Below are 18,296 nucleotides of genomic sequence, written 5' to 3' on the forward strand. Positions count from 1 at the left end.
GGGTTGCCATTCATTGTTAATGTCACCCAAGTGCACCTTATCAGCACATTATAGTACAATAAATGGCAAGTCATTGAAAAATGCAGCATGCACTACATTACAGACCTGCAGGAAAGCCTTTCACATGAATAGGCTGCCTAACAAAATGCATAAGTACACACACACCAACATGTGATGGTGCCATGTATAGTGATAGCAAGCCCTTAAAACCCAGCATAAAAGTGCTCTGTCAGTAAAGGGGAGCAGGGCTGCTAGAAATCTTTGTTACAAATAAAGTATATTACAAATACAGCATCAAGCTGATTAGGGAAGTCAAATAATTTAAAAGTAACTGATGATCTTTATACTTTTTTACAATATTAAATTCTACACTATTGCTTCTGTATTGGTTTGTAAGCTTCTTTAACTACTCTGTGAAGCCTGGGGAAAGACTTGAGATTTAGTAGCAGCATGAACCTCGATTAAAAATGGGAGGTCTCCTTTATTGTTTACAACCCAGCAGGTAAAAAACTGTATGTTAGTGGAGTTATGTCCAATAGACATGAATGAGATGTACTCATACTGGCGAAGCAAATCTAATTCAAGTCTACGGGATGTTAGGTTTCAAGTACTACATTTTCACTTGCCGGGATGAAAGGGTGGATGCTGTCAATGAAGCAGGTAAGTACGTCTCTTGGGGTAAAAACTGTTCCTCTAAATGGGGTTTAGTGGTTATACAAGGGGTCCTTGATGTTGTATGCGAAATTGTCATTTAATTTGGTCTGTTTTACACAGGCAGCTTAGTCTGGGCTGCCACTGTTCCTAAATCTGAAAACAATCTTTTCATTTTTTTGACATATCCCCTGACATTCTCCAGTGAAAAATACATTTATCATAAAATTAGATTCCTGATATTACCCAACAAATTTAAATCACCAGAAATCAATCTTATAGCCTAATGGATCAACTGAGAGTAGCTTGACAGAATATGATATTCAACATTTTCCTATGATAAGTGATTTCTTTCCCCTAAGCATTTGATTTTCTTTGTGTGCTCACCTCTTCTTGCTCATCTTAAACAAGGTACAAGCTGTTATTTAGAGTTGTTTAAAGACCACTTGGGTATAACTGACAATGACTGCTTTCAACACAAATGACAAGCCTATTAAATTATGCTAAAAGAGGAAATATCATTTAGCCAGGTTGGTTACCCTACATATGTTTGTACACATTGCCTATCTAGGAAGCAAATGCTAAATAATGTATTTGAAGACATAAAAGTAAACTATGTGAGAGTAATTTATTAAACTAGATTTTTTTTTCTTTCTGTTAAAAAGTATAAAATTACCTTTAAAGTCAATAATTATTCAGGCAAAACATTCTGAAAGGGTCAAATAAAGTTCAATGTAGAAGAAGCAGATGGAGATCTAGTAAACGCTTCTACATTAGGCATTTATTTGCTACTCAGAACCTACAAAATTCATTGATTTTAGGGATTGATCCCATCTAATGCTCTCCAAGAAACAAACATTGCTTCAAGCACTGCAAGAACATGCAAGGTTGCATTATGACCATAACCTGATGATGAGGTACACATGTCCTACCAGCATGAAACCCCAGCTCAGGAAGTGGGAAAGTATATTAAGGGGTTGATTTATCAAATTATCAGAGTTGAATTCTATCTTGCCACGTATTTGCACACTTTTTGAATGTGGTGCAATGGCTTGTTTTACCAAGCAAAAATGTTTTTCTGGCTGTTAATACAGCCAAACCCTAAATTGGGGTATACTATGAACATTATACAAAGAATTTGCTTCAGGATTGTGTTGATGAGTTTGAGGTCATTTAGAATCCATTGATAAGTCTATCTGACCTTCAGTTGCATTTTGCATTCAGTTCAGTTGCATTTTCTACTTCAAGTAGGTTTTGCATCCCTATTGACTTGTAAGGGAATGCAAAACAAATCTGAAGAGATCAAAAGCCAATCAACACAGGTGCCTTATAAGAAATATTTTTGTTAATGTTTCATAACAACTGCACACAATTTAATACTACAATGCAGTATTTTAAAACAGCTATTGTATTTCAACAATTAAATCCAACCAAATAAAAGCTGATTTATAAATAGATGACTTAAACCATTACATCAAACAAGCTTGTTTTAAGTAGGAATTAGTTAGGGGGGCATTTACAGAAATAGTAGGTTGGGACTCACATACCATGTACCTTATTTATAAAAGCTAGACACAAACTGTCCATTTACTAACTTCAGTATTAGGCAAACTCTAGGACCCTGATTTATGAAAGCTCTCCAAGGCTGGAGAGAATACACTTTCATCAGTGAAGCTGGGTGATCCAGCAAACCTGGAATGGATCTAGTCCAGGATTCAAAACATTTGCTAGCAAATAGCAAATGACTTTTAAAAATCCATTCCATGTTTTCTGGATCACCCAGTTCACTTCTGAAAGTGTATTCTCTCAAGCCTTGGAGAGCTTTCATAAATCAGGGCCTATATCTCAATAAGAAAAATGCACTAATGGTGATGTATACATAGGGGTCTAGTTATCAATGTTTTCACCTGGGATTCACAGACCATACCCAATATTTACACATTTTTCAGATTAAGCCTTGTGTAAAATGCTTGCTTCTGCAACTTTCTGCATGTGTGAAAATTTGTTTGCAGGGAAAATCTGAGTTAAAACATTGATAAACAAACCCCATATTATTGGATGAACTAGTAAGTGTAACAAGAGCCACAAACAAAAACAGGAACATCAGGCAGACAATCGCAGTGTAGTAGGGACAGCACTGTGCAACCATATAAAAAGTTATACAATTTGTATATCTAATAGAATGTTACGTGGAACAGTTATGAAGTTAGTGAGAAACAGAATTTGATTTACAAAATTGAAATTTTAAAACGTAAATGGAAACAGTAATGCTTGTTAGGTTAGGTATATTTTAGTAAGGGCTTTATTAGCTCTCTGTATGATGTTAATGAAAACAAACATCTAAAATTATATTAGATAAATTGAAAAATAAGGTTTTAACATATTTAAGAAAGAATATGATGGATGAATGACAACACTGTCAGGCACAATGTTATAGTGTGATGGAAAGACTGACATACAACACTACTACAAGCATTCAGCTGTGTGGAATATTGTAGCCTGTATTATTTATTTATTTATTTATTTTCGAAAATTGTTTAAATTATTCTTAATGATTTTGTCTTTCCTCTATAACAAATTATAGCTAATATCTTTAACTTAGCCTATGTTCAATTCTCAACAATCTTGATCTAATTTTTAACAAATCTTACCGAGCCGCCACCACTGGAGATTTCTTGCCGGGGTCCATTCCCGGAATTGATGGCTCCTCCCCCAGTGACCGCGTATCCTTGTTTAGCAGCTGAAGTCGGGAACTAATCTCTCCAATTACAGACGGCTTTTCTATTTCAACAGGTCCCCCATGGGAAAGGGGCCGACTCTCCACTGGATCTCCCCATAGTTTAGATCTTCTCTGAAAGAGGTAGCGCGGACGGCCCGCTGCAAGTTGCTGCTGGGCGATGAGCTCACTGTCTGAGGACTGCTTGAGCAGGGGGTCCCTGAAGGTCACGGTGCCCTTCATCAGTTGAGACTTGAGTTTGGGCTTTGGAGGCACTGGTGGCTTCTCGAGTATAAAAGTTTGACCGTCAGCGTACGAGGTGTAGGTGTCAGTGGGCTCCCCACTCTCTGAGGATAGAGTGGACATGCTGGACACAGTTGAGATGGTGCTCGTGGTCTCCAGATGGTGGTCACTCGAGCTCCTGGTGTCCACTTCTTCCACACCAGAGTCAGTAGCTGACTCTGGATGGAGCAGCGGGGCATCAGAAGGCTTCCCTGAGGGTGGTACACTACTAGCTTGCTTGGCAGATGGCACAGTCAAAGTACCAGGCCGAGTCAATTGGCTGATGGGGGTGCCAGGTTTGGTGACAAGGACTCCATTTGCAAAAGCATCAGGAGGAGGCAATAGTCCAATTTTTGCTAATTCTTCTCTAGTTTCCTCATCACTAGAGGACAGCATGGCTGGTGGCAAATTGGCCCCAAATGGTTCAACTTCTTCCTCTGAGCTTCCCTGCCCAAGTGTTTTATCAGAAGAAGAGCTTGAGGGGGCCTTCTCTTCAGTATCCTGGGCCTGTGTAGCTTCTTGCTGGTCAGTAGTAGCTGGTGGCTCCTGCTCTTTATCTTCGGTTCCATTGCTGGTAGCATGCACCATTATAAGCCCTGCTGTCTTCTGCTGAGAGGTGTCAACGATACTTAAAATCATAGGTTTCCTTTCCTCTGCTTTGCTTTCTGGTCGTTCTTGGCTTTTTTCTGCTCGAGTATCTCCATCCCTTCTTAGGGGGGTACCCCACTGGCTCTTTATTTGTGCCCCTGATGGGCTGTATATAGGTGATGCTGATCCTTCTAATTCCATACCCATCTCCCCCTCTTTGGTTTGAATTTCCAGAAAGAGTGGAGGAGCTCTGTCTGAATCTGGACTCCTTATTGGAGTTGGTGTCCTTGGAGGAGGGGGAGATGATGCCTGGGCAGAAAGCGCACGTTCCCTTGCGGCCAGCGCAAGTGCAAGAGGAGAGTTGGGATCAAGGGGCTTACCAGTTAAGGGGTGAATGAATGTAGAATGAGGACTGCTATACATAAGTGACTTGAGTGAAGAACCTGGAGATGGTAGGAGGACATCACGACTCCCCAGTAACCGCTCATCAACAGACCGTGAAGGCTGCAGAGAGGGGAGATCTGGGGAAGGTGGCGTACCCTCCAATGCTCCGACCGAAAGGAAGACTGTGGATTTACGCTTCTCATCCAGCCGTCGCTCACGATCTTTCATTACTCCTGCGAGTGCTGTTGCAAAAGGACTACTAAGTGGATCATGGTGTGCAGTTCCCAACTCCATCATGCTTTGTCTTGGACTGCGCCTTGAGGGTGAGGGATCACGGGAATAACCCCCAGCCATCGCTAATGCAGCTCGCTCCTGGGCATCTTCTACTTGGAGCTGTTTAACAAGTGGACTTTTTTTGCGCTGAGGCTTCATTGGTGCAAACAGACCCATATTAGCATAAGGATTATCCACAGGCCGGCTTCTACGTTTTAGTTTTTCTGGATGGGTAGGTGATGGGCCAGGCCGAGGAATACTTGTAGGTTCCACAGGAAGGTGAGATGTATCTTGAAGAATAATCATGGATCGAGCACGTTTTTGCCGATCAGGAATAGGAATGGCACGATCCATACTTAAGAGCTCTGCAGAACCCATTCCATGTTGCAGCCCATGAAGTCTGGCTTCATAACCAGGTTTAAAACTAGAATGCACTGTATCATACCCTCTACCAGGGGGTGGAGGTGGAGAGAAAGCAGGAGGTGGTCCTGTGTCAAAATAATATGGGGATGGAGGTGGGGGAGCAGTTTTTTGAGGAGGAGGTGGTATCATTGGACCTTCTCTTAAAGAATCCTGCATGGAGGTGCTGCGTGGAAAACGTCCATCAAGGAATGAATCTGACAGTTTTTCATCCTCACCTGATAGGAGACACATGAATAAAACATTTACACAGCTAAAAGCCATTAAAATATTTTTGGAAAACAAACTTGCTTTCAAAATGCAACTCATTCAAAACAGTTACTTGTCGTTAGTGCTACTCTATGCTACTCTGAGCAGCCCACAAAAACTTAAAACATACTACCATAAACTGCAGGACCATATTTGTATAAATACATATGAAAAGGTAAAAAGGCAACCAGCAAGATACTACACTAACTTTTAATCTGGACATAGAGCTATGAATAATACTTTGTAAGTGGTAAGTATTTGGGTAAAAGACTTTATTGTGTCATAAATGTATAAATACTACATTTACTGTATATGTGTATATTGATACATATATCAAATAGTTTACACATATTCACATACTACAGTTATTTACAGCATGTGACATTTTTTTATTTTGTTACTTACCTACAGACTTGGTTCGAGACATGCCATGGTGAAGGGAAATATGAGGCCTTTCACTGGGGATACGTGATATTGCATGTGGTGAAATCCCCTGTCTTTCTAGCAGTGACTGTAACAAAAACAGACAAATATCAAATATGTCATTGAGACACAAGAAAAACCAAAATTACTTTACAGTCATAAACTGAACATCAGATTATAAAGTGCACAGCATACAATTTCTGAAACTGGTTCCAGGTTATGGTAGCCATACTGCTAAAAATGCAAAGTCTAACATCACAGTTCTATAGAAAACCTCTTTCTTAATTTTTATGCATAAATAGCAAAGACAGAATATATATGTTGTTGAATTGGTGAAGATAAAAATATCTATTTCTTACATTTATCTCAGCTGGGGTGATGCGTCTGCTTGTGGGTCGCTGTTTGACTGTAGCAGCTCTGGAGTCAGCCTCAGCAATCTCTGGTCTCAAAGAGGGATCAGAAGCCACCAATATCTCATCGAGTCGTTCTGCAAGAAGAATGAAGAAATCGATGGCTGTGGAGCTATTACCTTTATTTATTTAGTAGCTCCAAACATATATCAGTACATTTAGTAGTACGCTAGGTATTTAGGAGGTTTTCGCAGTGTTTGCATGGGGGCCAAAGACTTTGTTTTTTAGTTGAATCTGGTTGCTTTTAATATTATTAAAAATTGTTTGCACAACCTTTTTACTGTACTAGTGGGGTCTCTCCATTTAGTACCATGTGGCCTAGATAGTTGGTATATACTGGAGCTCATGATTCAATACAAACATATACATTTTTAACACAATGTACAGTATCAAGTAATTCAAAGTCTTCAAGATTCAAAAGCTAAGTTTTTGACCTTTTTTTCTACATGCATGGCACTAGAAAAAATATGTAGGCTGTAAAAAAAAAAATGAAAGAATTTAGAAGGGGAATAGATTTATTAGGACACCATGTCGTTATAGAAAGAAATGTAAACAAGTGTGATGCCAAAAATGATGTGAAAAAGATAACAGAAAACACAAAATGACGTTTAACATTTTCGGTGTATCATTAATTACAAATTAAAAGGCAAATGGTTGTGTGTGGATGTATATAGGTTTGGTGAAAGATCTCTGATGACAGTTTTATAAATGCTCCCCAAATTCCTAAGAATGCATCTCCATGCATTGGCTGAATATTTTATATATGTCACTAAGCAGTACAATACCTTGGTACACACATTTACCCCTTACATTCTTTTTTATTTATTGCAATCAAAGCATATATTCAGAAGCATACAGATAACTAACTATCTTCTGCATTGCAGGTCTTGCTCTCCATGCTCCGTAATTTATCCAAATGTTAACTATGTCTATGATTATGTCATGTGTCAGTACAAGTAATCGACCTTTGTGGCAATTATTAAATTCACATTTTTTGTATGTTTTAGTCACTTTTATCTATGTATTATTTATTAAACAGTTCAGTGACCTATTGCCAAGCCGCAGTTTATCCACACTTGTTCCTGACTTACCCAATTCCTCCAGTTCAGCTGTCATGGACTTGGATCGCAGAGTGAGTGTGGTGCTGGGAGCTCTCTTTGGAGGTGGGGGAGCTGGAAGAAAAAGAGAGGTGACCTTACATGTCTTATCCAGCAGGCGGCGAGGATCTGGAAAGAGCCGGCGTTTTTCCACAACCATCTCATCATACTCCCGAGATGAGGGGTCGCACTGCGCCAGCAGCTTCCCAACCCTGCACCGTGACTTCATTCTTCAGGCCTACCACTAAGAACCCTGTCACAGCCATATGGGGTGAAGAACGCACTGAAGCTACTTAAAACATCTTCAATAGCATGTGTCTATCTACAGAGCCAGATTCTTGTCATTCAGAATTACTATGTCTCCTGCAGCCCCTATGTTCTCAACAGCGCTTACTGCCCGCTGATTGCTCCTTGGCTCTCATTTGTTATCTATCACTCCCTCTCCATCACTCTCTAACTTCTATCCTTCTTAATCCATCCACTCCATCTATCTCTTTCTAGTCATCTTCTTCTCGCTGTCTCTCCCTCCCTCTATTCTAGATGCTCTGGGATGCAGTTCTCTGTTCTTGCTGCGTTGTCATGGTAACCCTCGCTTCACGCTTCAGAGGGAGGGCAGAGAGAGACAGGCTATGCCACAAAGAGACAGGGAGCGTTAGGAGCTCCAACTATTTACAGACAAAAAGACTGGTCTATGTAAAGATGCCAATTCCTTTTTTTGTATGGAGATCCGAAATATATTTTTACAAAGGCAGTAAGAAAAAATCAGGTAGAGCATATTTAAAATTTAAACCCATTTTTCAGTATGCTTGGCATACGTTTTTGTGATTCTATTGCAAAGTTGCTTACCTGGAGACCATGCCAGTAACATGACTTGATTTCGTGTGACTGTAGTCACTGCATCACAATAAGCTGCATCGTTGTCAGCTTGCCGTGTGCAAACTTTTGCAGTTGGCTATTGGGCTGCCAATCTGATCTCCCTAATAGGAAGCTGAACAGAAAATTAAAGGACGGAACGGGATAGGTTGAAAATACTTTTGCATGCTATAAGACAATGACAAAGCTTTGTCAATCGCAAAAGGAATTTTGTTTCTTGAAAGATTTCCAGGTACAAAATTTTGCAACAGATTCTCAAAACATTTAAGAAAATTGTGTGCAGTGAGACATGATGCCAAACATAATGAAAAATAGATTTTGAGTTCGCATACATGTTAGGAGGTTAGCCAAGAAGCGAGAAGCAAAAAAAATGCAACATGACGTACAAATATTACCATACTAAGCATTAAGGGAAAAGCGTCTTTCTCTAAAACAAGACCAGACCATTTCACCAGTTGTAATCCTATTGTAAAATACACAGAAAACTATACCAGGTGATGAGTTATGATTGTATATTGTGAATTATGTGTATATGAAATGTTAGGAATCATTTGGGATCCCATAGACGATGCTATCACTGTTTTTGTCCATACAACCAAATAGGACCAAATTTCAAGTCCAGTTACATTGTTACATAATTGGGTTAAAAAAAAGAAATAAGTCCATCAAGTTCGACCACTAGGGATATAAACATACCTCAGATAAAAACCCTATAGACCAGGGGTCCCTAACTGACTGACAGTTGGGCCGCGAGAGACCAGCAGTGGTCAACGGCTCTAGCCAGTGCACTCCCCCAAGCTTGGTGGGGGCGCACCACCCTGAGCCACGGACCATGTTTCCCATATGGATAAGAGGCTCAGGGCAGGGCTCAGGCCTGTAATTATAGAGTGGGTGGGTTCTGGCATTATGACATCACGGAGGGGGAAGTTTCCTCCCCTTTGAGTGACACAGGACTCAATCTGGAGTCCAGGGATTCAGTAGTCTGTGAGCTCCAAAAGGTTGGGGACCACTGCATATGGATGATCCAGAGGAAGGCAAAAAACCCTGGTTTGATTTTGGCGTACATGTTATTGCCTAGACAAACCTTTTCTTACATCAATATGTGATAAGCAGCAAGAAACCCGCAGTATTTGTTCTTCAAAGAACATTGGCACATTCTAAAATCATCATATTAGAATGGAATGTACTGGTAAGCTACTTTTTTTTGCACAGCCATCTATATCAAAGGTTTAAAATGTATATTTGGCAGGACTGTTCCTTTAAAAGTTTTTGGTCTTATTTATTTGAAAATGAAAATATTTGTTTACATCTTCAAAATGGTTTTAATGTGTTTATAAATACACTTAATAAATTTTAAAAAATCACACTGTCACTGTTTACAGCTGAATTGCATGTTAAAATTAATGTTACAAATGCCAGAAACCTGAGAACCAAAATGTGGAATTTTTGTTTTGAAAGATTCCATTTGTGTTCAAAATACATGGCTTGATTCATCACATGGTTGGGTATGACTATTCATTTAGGATCAGCGGTGGTTTTACTTTCTTTTAGAAGTGATTTTAATGAGCATGAACTATATTCTTGTGGATTATGTTTGTGATACGGCTGAAGTATTATGGGTGGAATTACATAAAGGTTTACAAATAGATTACTTACTGAGGTACATTTATATATCCCTAGTATTATTGAGGATATAAAGTTCTTACATAAATGAAAAGGGCTGAACATGCAGGCATAGACATAACAATATGAGATTGTAATTTTAATTTTAATTTTTTAAAAATGTTTTAAGAAAAGAAGAATGTGAAAAGAAAAAGGCATGTAAAAATTCTGTTTTTTTTTAAAAAAAGAGAGAGTACAGCACCACCCCCTAATTCTCGATCGCCTAGACATGCGCAGTGAGATCCGCAAGTTTTTTTCCCAACCTACGTCACCCAGTCTCACGCCTGGGTCGGGTGACATAGGAAGAAGAACCAAAGGAAGATACAAAGATGGCAGCGCCCAGCGCCTCGCGGACTGATGTCTGGGCATCATGGGATCCGACGGTAGAGACCCCGGATGGATTGGACTGCCCTGCGGGATTGAAGGTAAGTGTATTTTTTTTTTTTTTTTTAGGCAGTTTTGGCTTAAGTAACTCTTTAAATAATTTGTTAGAAAGATTAGAAGGAAAATTAAAAAAAGAAATCAGACTGGTAAAACTTCAAAATAGTCACGGGGTTGTGGAATTGAGGAATTTCTTTCAATATACCTATAGCAAATAGACATGTTCTGAATATGCCCCTAAAAATAAAAAATCTAAGTTGGTCACTGAGAATTTAAATGTCAGTATCTTCTTTAGCTGTGTATGAAAAGGATACAATACATCTGACTTACTTAGAGAGCTCCCTTTCCAGGAGAAACGTTAAAGTGAACTGTACTGACTTGAAAAGTCCGACCACGTGCGAGACAAAATCTTGCTTTGCTAAATTATATTCTTCTAGCAATATTAAAATGTACTAAAACGTGAACATTATGTATTGTTTTAGTAAATCAACGAGTGCATCTGGGTTATACCGGGCAAAAATACAGATTATATCTAGTGTGATTTCTTGTAATTTTAACATTTCCTTCTGTGCAAATTCTGACTCAAGGATTTGTCCAACTGCTCCCGTTAAATCATGCTTTATAAAATGGGTTTCTTGAAGCAAGGGCTTCTGAGGATACAAAAAAAACTATTTTTCAGGAGGTTGATTTTAATAGAAATCATTGCACCTATATCATTCTATAGGTTTAATCAAAATATTATACATATACATGCTTTAGGAGAACATTGATTGTTTAAATGTTACTGAGAAATCTGTTACTGAGAAAGACTTCTGTGAGGAACAACATAGGGAGCAGAAAGTCACATATGGCTCTTGGAGCAATGGTTTGTAATCAACGTGTAAGGCAAATAATTTGGTAATTCCATGCATATATTTACTAATTATCATTATTATTAGTAAATATGAACTATTAGTATAATAATTAGTATATAATTAGTAAATATGAATTATTAGAATAATTCATTATATCAGATAATTGGAATAACCTAGATGATTATGAAATGTCTATGCTACAAGAGAAAGTTTATATATATTATAAGTCAAATTTAAAAACCAAACAGAAAACAAAAGCACTGAACAGACTGGGACTGAATGTTCAATGTACCTTTTAGTTAAAGTCAAATGTGACAAATTATGACATAAAAAACCCTGATTCTACCTACATTCTCTTCTACATGGCTTAGGAAAAGGTCAGCTACAGGGAGCCTCCAGGGGATATTGGTGGCTGGCCTTTGACCTCTGCTGGGATTATATGAGCACAGTTTAGGTCCTCTTAAGGGTAAATTTGTCACACAAACAATTTAAACTGAGCATATGATGAAACAGAAAATAAGCACACGTTGCTAAATATATATGCAACTAATGGGCGGGTGTGGGTAAGTGTTGGGCTTGGCACAACTACCTACTTCTCAAACCTCCTGCATTCATGGATTGAGAGAAGAGCTTGAGAGAAGGTGAGGTCAAGCTCAACTCATATGGAAAAGTTAAGATTCCAATATATTTAGATTTACTATTCATTTTTTTTCTCATCGTATATGGTTTGAATTGCTTAGGTTTGTGGCAGGTTTTCTTTTGGCCTGTTGATTTGTGGTATAGCATAATATTTACAAATTATTAATCAGCATCCTTTCAAATCCTTTCTTCCTATTACATAAATTGTACAAAAGAATCTACAAAGAACCTTTTATCTACAACAAAGAACACAGATATTAATCAGCTAATCCTTGCTAGTCATCACAAAACAATGGCACCATTGCAGCTTGATCACGTTACTACCTCAAGTGGAAGCAAAGCTCCCCTTATTCCTTTCGGTATGAGTGAACATGTTCTTGTGTAATATCCAAATCTCCCAGAAATACTATTTAGATAAAAAAAAGGTTTCAAGTATATTCCTAAGCCTAAAGAATTTACTATGTACATAGAACATGGTAGCAGCATAAAAAACAATTCAAGACAAAAGATTCAAGAAAAAATCTTTACCCATAGACTTGATTTAGCACTGTGAATAAAGGACAAGCAAACAACCAGGGAAAGCAATGGAAAGAGCAGACCTCTGAGCTTGTTGCACATGGACAGACAGGTCTGTTGAAGAGCAGCAATTATGTGAGTAGGAGGAATAATTGAACCCCTATCGTTAACCTCAGATTTAGAATTAAGAAAAATGTAAAACTGCATGCACTTTTTATTCTTTCCAGCAGAATTACACTAAAATCAAACCTAGCTATCAACAAACATTCAGTATTCAGACTTTCAAACATGTTGTGTATTTTTACGATGTGTGATGATGGCTAAAAAGTCTGTTTTCACAAGTGAGGATCTACATTGTCTTAAGCACCATACAGACGTCCGATAGACTTCAAATTACTGTGGCTGGAAATATTCTTTGTTATCATTTCGAGTGACAGATGAACAAATGAGCATTGTACACACAACGCCATTCTGTTGTACGGAGAGGGCAAGAGAAGGACGAGCAAGTGATACCCCACTATGCTCTTCTTCATAGGAAAACAATGTGATCTGTCATGGTCAGTTATCTAATAACCCATTAGGTCGGACTGATGAACAACATTGGGGGGCTGCTGTATACATGCTAGATTTTTGCCTGAAGTAAGCACAACCGTTCATTTCGGGTGACAATCATCTGTTATGTGTACGAAGCTTGACCTGTTACTGTCATTAGCACAAATTTTGTGTATAAATATAGGACTTTTTTTTTACACAGATTTATACACAGATATCATGAGTACTATCAAAGGCCATCAAAGCCTTATTAGTAATACTTAATATGTGAAATTCTGAAATAGTTATTGGTATCATAAGAGGTGATCTAATATCTCAGATTTCTACACCAATATTTGAATTGTCTCTGGCTGGCAACTAACAACAGAAGAATATCCTAAATGTAATTGTTTTGGGAAACAGCAAACTGGTGCGTTTGGTTTTCCCTTGAAAATGAGCTTAGAAAAATATTAGAATTCCTTATTCCCATACTTTTTCTAGGATGGCGACTTACAACTCCATTCTTGGCCATTTCAAAGGATAATTAATCACATCACCCTCCCAGCTTAATATTACATTAACTAAATTATCATTATAGAGCGGGATGAAACACATAAAATTATAGAACAAAAACAAGTTTGTGCAAGTATTTAGAATTGCGGTGTACAAAATATTGAAGCCAATGGATATTATAATACAAATGGAATACAATATTAATAAAACTTTTTAAATTTGCCGTTGCAAGATGTTTCAGCAATGAAGCCATATTTGTTGCAAACAAATCAAGCCAGGAGGAATCTTATGACTCACAGTAATATAACACCAGTTATATAACTGGCTCCATGGACACATGGCTTGTATATTCCTCTGCTAAGACAATGATTTCCTAACGAATTGATCAGCTATTACATTTGTGAAACATGCTTTACTGCTTTAAGAATACTTTAAGAATACATGTATACATGATACAGAATAAATGTTACTTCATGCATGTATGATGATATTTTAGTTTTCTTGTTTTTTTCAATAACCCAATTTCCAAAAACTTATTTAAAAAAAAAGATTACAAACATTATTTACATAGACTGTAGAGAATGGCTACATCAGATGTTTCTCAGATCACATATCAGATGATTCTCGTCTGATAATCGCCTCAGGGCTAGTATAGGATGAGAATCTGACGTGTGTACAGCGCTTAGCCGATGTCGTTCATGGATCTGTCCTGGTGCAACCATGAACCACAAACAACAAATTATCATAATATAAGTGAAGGGGAGAGAGCGCAGCAGGGTGCCGCTCTATCGTTCTCCCCCCTCCTCTCTCCATAGAGCAGTATGGCAATGTATGTTGTTGTTGTTGTCGATCATGAAAGATCCTTTCCAAGGACAAATATTGAACATGTGTACGCAGCCTATGAATGACTATATAATCCAACCAAAGAAACAAAACAAAACAAAAAAATAAAAACATTCTTATTTCAAAGCTATTCACATAAAAAGAATTGGTCATCATGTAAACTAAACCAGCATTTCTTAGACTTTAGGTATCATTTATAACAGAGGAGCTTTTAAATGACCTAATTTACATTACTTTATTCAGATTAGGTAAAGTTTACTTCCTATTTGTTTCCTTGGATTGGATTCCCTAGATTTTAGATTTAGACACTACAAATCATCAGCTGGAGCAGTCACTACCTGCTGAACTTCAGCCAATCATTACGTCATTTTATTATGTAAGATACATATTGAGAAGGATGACAGAGGAGACTTCAACCAGTTTATCAAAACCTATTTGTTTTCAAGCAACAAAATAAAAATAATGGCCTACTGTGTTACTTCATCATGGACTACATTTTTTAAAAAGCACAATCTGGCACTTGTATGGTCTCAAGTAATTGCAAACGATGGTGTTTCTATAGTGTTCCAATATTAGAAAGTAGTAGCACAGCATTTTTATTAGATGTGTAAGATTAAGACTCTAAGTTGATCTTTAAACATGAAAGGAATGAACATAACTAATTTAGGATAATCGTAGATAACTGTCAAAACTAATTAATGTTGGGGATGTAATTCATGAGCATTGTAATATGGATTAAGAATTACCACTAAACCAGATTTTTCAATAAATACAATTATGATGACATTACCAGACAGACGCTTCTTAAACAGTCATGAAGTATAGTGATGTGACAGTTTTCTCCAGCTATGCCTAAGTCTTTTTTTATAAGTAAATTGATCTTGGAATGACAAAATTTCATTAACAACACTCAGGATTTTTTAACACAGCAAAAACGTGAATTTGTAGAAGGCTGGATTCTCACATTTAGGAAGTACACTACACCCAAGAACAAAAATGTAATATGTTGCAGCTTACCAGCCTCTAGACATTACTGCTGCATTATTTTTTTCCTAGTTTTTGTACTAACAGCATTTTCAGTAAATAATGCGGGGTCCTGGTGACTTTTGGAGGGCACAAAACAATATTCTCTTTCCTTTGTATATTACTAATCTCTCTATCCTCAATGTAATGGAGATGAACAGATCCACACATTTAAAGTGTGGCCAGGGTGACAACAATGGCTCCATTTAAAGAAACAGCAGTAGAGCAAATGTATCCACACAGAGGTAGAAAGTATGTATTTGTATCACTACTGAGTAAAAACAAAGGAATTTTTTAGTGATTATAGAGATGAAAATAATTTTTGCTGTGCAGCCAAGTATCCATCTGTAAATGCCGAGTTAAAACATAGATACTGCTGAAAATGCAGCTGCTTTGTGCTTCTTAGTGCTTTTCAATGCAAAGATATGGATATCTTGATTTCATTAGAACTGGCTTTGGGAAAATTGAAATGTACAATCAATCAAGACCAAAATTTATTAAAATGCTATCCACTGGTATGTTGTGAAGTATGACAATGTCAACTTATGAAACTTATGAAACATAAGATATTCACATATACTTGTGCTTATACAACAAACACTTCCATTTTCATTTTCCCTTATAGTAGGATTCTAGACAGAGACATGCAAATTCTTCATTTATGGCAGTAGCAAACTTATGAACAGACCACAATTAATGAACAAGGCACTTAGTTTTCAAGGTGAAATCAACAGAAGATTTAAAATCCAGGCTAATAACTGTCCAATTTTTTCTGTCCAATTTTTTTCAAAGGTTCATCTATCCTAATTGTTTTTGCCTGAACAAAATCCTCTTGCCATGTATACCCAAGTTCAAAATAACTTTTAAAAGCATGACCCTCCAGAGCATATGTAAAACAATAAAGACCTGCTGTGGCTACAAGCTAATCTGAGAACATTGTTGTAAAGCGTACACTCAGCAGCCCTGAAACTCATTTCCAGACTGTTGACAGGAAAGCTGATTTTCCCAAGTAGGATCAATACATTTGCATTTAGATTTGCATTTTGCTTCAAGTGTCAGTGAAGCTGTATCACAATTTTTTTAGGTGGGAACAAAATAGGCTCAGGAATTTATACTTACCCCGTCTACGCATGGCCTCCTCGGTTTCTGGTTTACGACTGACAGACACGACCTTCATATTCAAGATGCCACCACCCTGACGAATCAGATTTACCACTTGCTTATGGCCCACCTTTACTACATTGACACCATTCACCTAGGAAGCAAAGCACATAATGGAAATGCTATAGTGCTTACACAGAAAAAGATGTTTACGTAACAACCTATATTAATTACCATGTTATACATTTTGTAAAAGAATACATTTCTTTTCATTTTTCATAACATACCAACACCACTTCCTGTGTACCCGAGAACAATGGCATAATTTTAAAAAATGTATGATAGTCAGGGATGCAGAACCAACATAGGGTTGGCCTGATTCCCCGGTTCTGGATCTCTGGCTGCAATGCTACTTATGTGGTGCCAGAATTAAAAATGCTAATGAACAGTTTGTTTATGTTAATTCAGAAATATGTTAAACAAAATAATTCGGGTGTACACATAAAAAAGGTGTAGTAAATAACATTGGAAAAAATGGTCCTCAAATTTCTCAAATTAACTTTGAAAACACAAACAAGAAATGCAAAATTTACATAAGTAAGTGATAGACTTATTTTTATAGGCAATATTGGTGTATGTCACATTTAGCTGATTCCACACACCTCAATTAAGAAGTCACCTGTCCTAAGACCCGCTCTCCATGCCACACCATCCACATCCACTGACTCAAGATACTGCAGAGCAGGGAAAGCTGGTGTAGGTGTAAACTCTTCAATCGGTGTTTCGGCTGTTAGAAGAAATATAGGTTAGCTTTATGTTACAAGTGTGACTCAGTGATATAAAATGTTGCCTTCATTTTAAGATTGTATTATTTTTGTTTTGATCCTGCAAGGCAGTGATGACATATATACTGTAATAGAAAGCTATGAAAATTCAAACTAACCCACATTAACGTTCTAATAACATCTTCAGTGCTAGAAATCAATCATAAGCTGTTATTACTCTGTAGTATGAACTTGAGGTTGAGGTACCTAAAATTTATAAGCCCACTTTTTCTGTACATGAAATGACAACTACAGCTGGGTTTGTGGAAGTACCTTTTGCTCCACGCAACACAAAGCCAAATCCTTCCAATTCTCTCTTCTGCAATCGGGCAACTTTCTCCTGGATGACATAATCACTGAGGAAATAAGGGAAATGGATGACTGCACATTCTGTCACTGTTCATACTTACTAATTTTATTGTTAAATAATGTGCATAATTATCTAATCCAACACAAGCATTATATTACATAGTTTATACCATTCAACTCCCTGCACACTATGATATAATCTTGAAAGTTTGCCTAATTTTTTCACACATGAATTCTCTTTCCAGTACCAATCCAATACATGTAGAAGTCTTCACTTGTAGCATGAAAGTAACTAAAACCTAGCCTGCAACATGCAACTATATAGCTGGTACTTGGTGTACTGTGCATATGCCTTGTTCTTTGGCTGAGTCAATAACCCATATGAAGGACAGGCACTGGACTGTGATTACAGTTAGGTATCAGGTATGTTAAAAAGACTTTTTCAGTTTTGTACCCACACTAACAAATACAGAACATAAAGCACTAGCTCTGTTGAAGATGCTCGGTTTGAATTCAACCCAAGGCCATATAGCTATAAGTAGCTTTGCTAACTAATAATAGCTCTCACAGTGCCATAGTAGCATCCTTCCTTACCATAATAAAAAATTCATTCTGCCTCACATTCTCTTAAAACATTACATTTACTATGACATTTTAGCCGGCATATGCCTAATAGAGTATATTCTAATGAAGTCTGCAGTGAGTGCCACAAAGTGTCCCTTGTATGCAGAAAC

The 18,296-nt window shown here is 37.5% G+C and overlaps 1 protein-coding gene across 1 annotated transcript in view; it reads right to left on the bottom strand.

Moving 5' to 3' along the window:
• The window catches only part of SHANK3 (SH3 and multiple ankyrin repeat domains 3), a 181,501-nt gene that overhangs the window by 13,389 nt on the left and 149,816 nt on the right, over nucleotides 1-18,296 (bottom strand). Inside the window, exons 18-24 of the mRNA XM_072402006.1 lie at nucleotides 17,527-17,609; nucleotides 17,092-17,216; nucleotides 16,448-16,583; nucleotides 7,488-7,568; nucleotides 6,346-6,473; nucleotides 5,969-6,074; nucleotides 3,303-5,532 (exon numbers count right to left, since the gene is read on the bottom strand). Of these exons, the coding sequence (XP_072258107.1) occupies nucleotides 3,303-5,532; nucleotides 5,969-6,074; nucleotides 6,346-6,473; nucleotides 7,488-7,568; nucleotides 16,448-16,583; nucleotides 17,092-17,216; nucleotides 17,527-17,609 (2,889 nt within the window). The remainder of the gene's footprint in view (nucleotides 1-3,302; nucleotides 5,533-5,968; nucleotides 6,075-6,345; nucleotides 6,474-7,487; nucleotides 7,569-16,447; nucleotides 16,584-17,091; nucleotides 17,217-17,526; nucleotides 17,610-18,296) is intronic.

Source organism: Pyxicephalus adspersus, chromosome 2, assembly GCF_032062135.1.
Source record: "Pyxicephalus adspersus chromosome 2, UCB_Pads_2.0, whole genome shotgun sequence".
Classification (NCBI taxonomy): domain Eukaryota; kingdom Metazoa; phylum Chordata; class Amphibia; order Anura; family Pyxicephalidae; genus Pyxicephalus; species Pyxicephalus adspersus.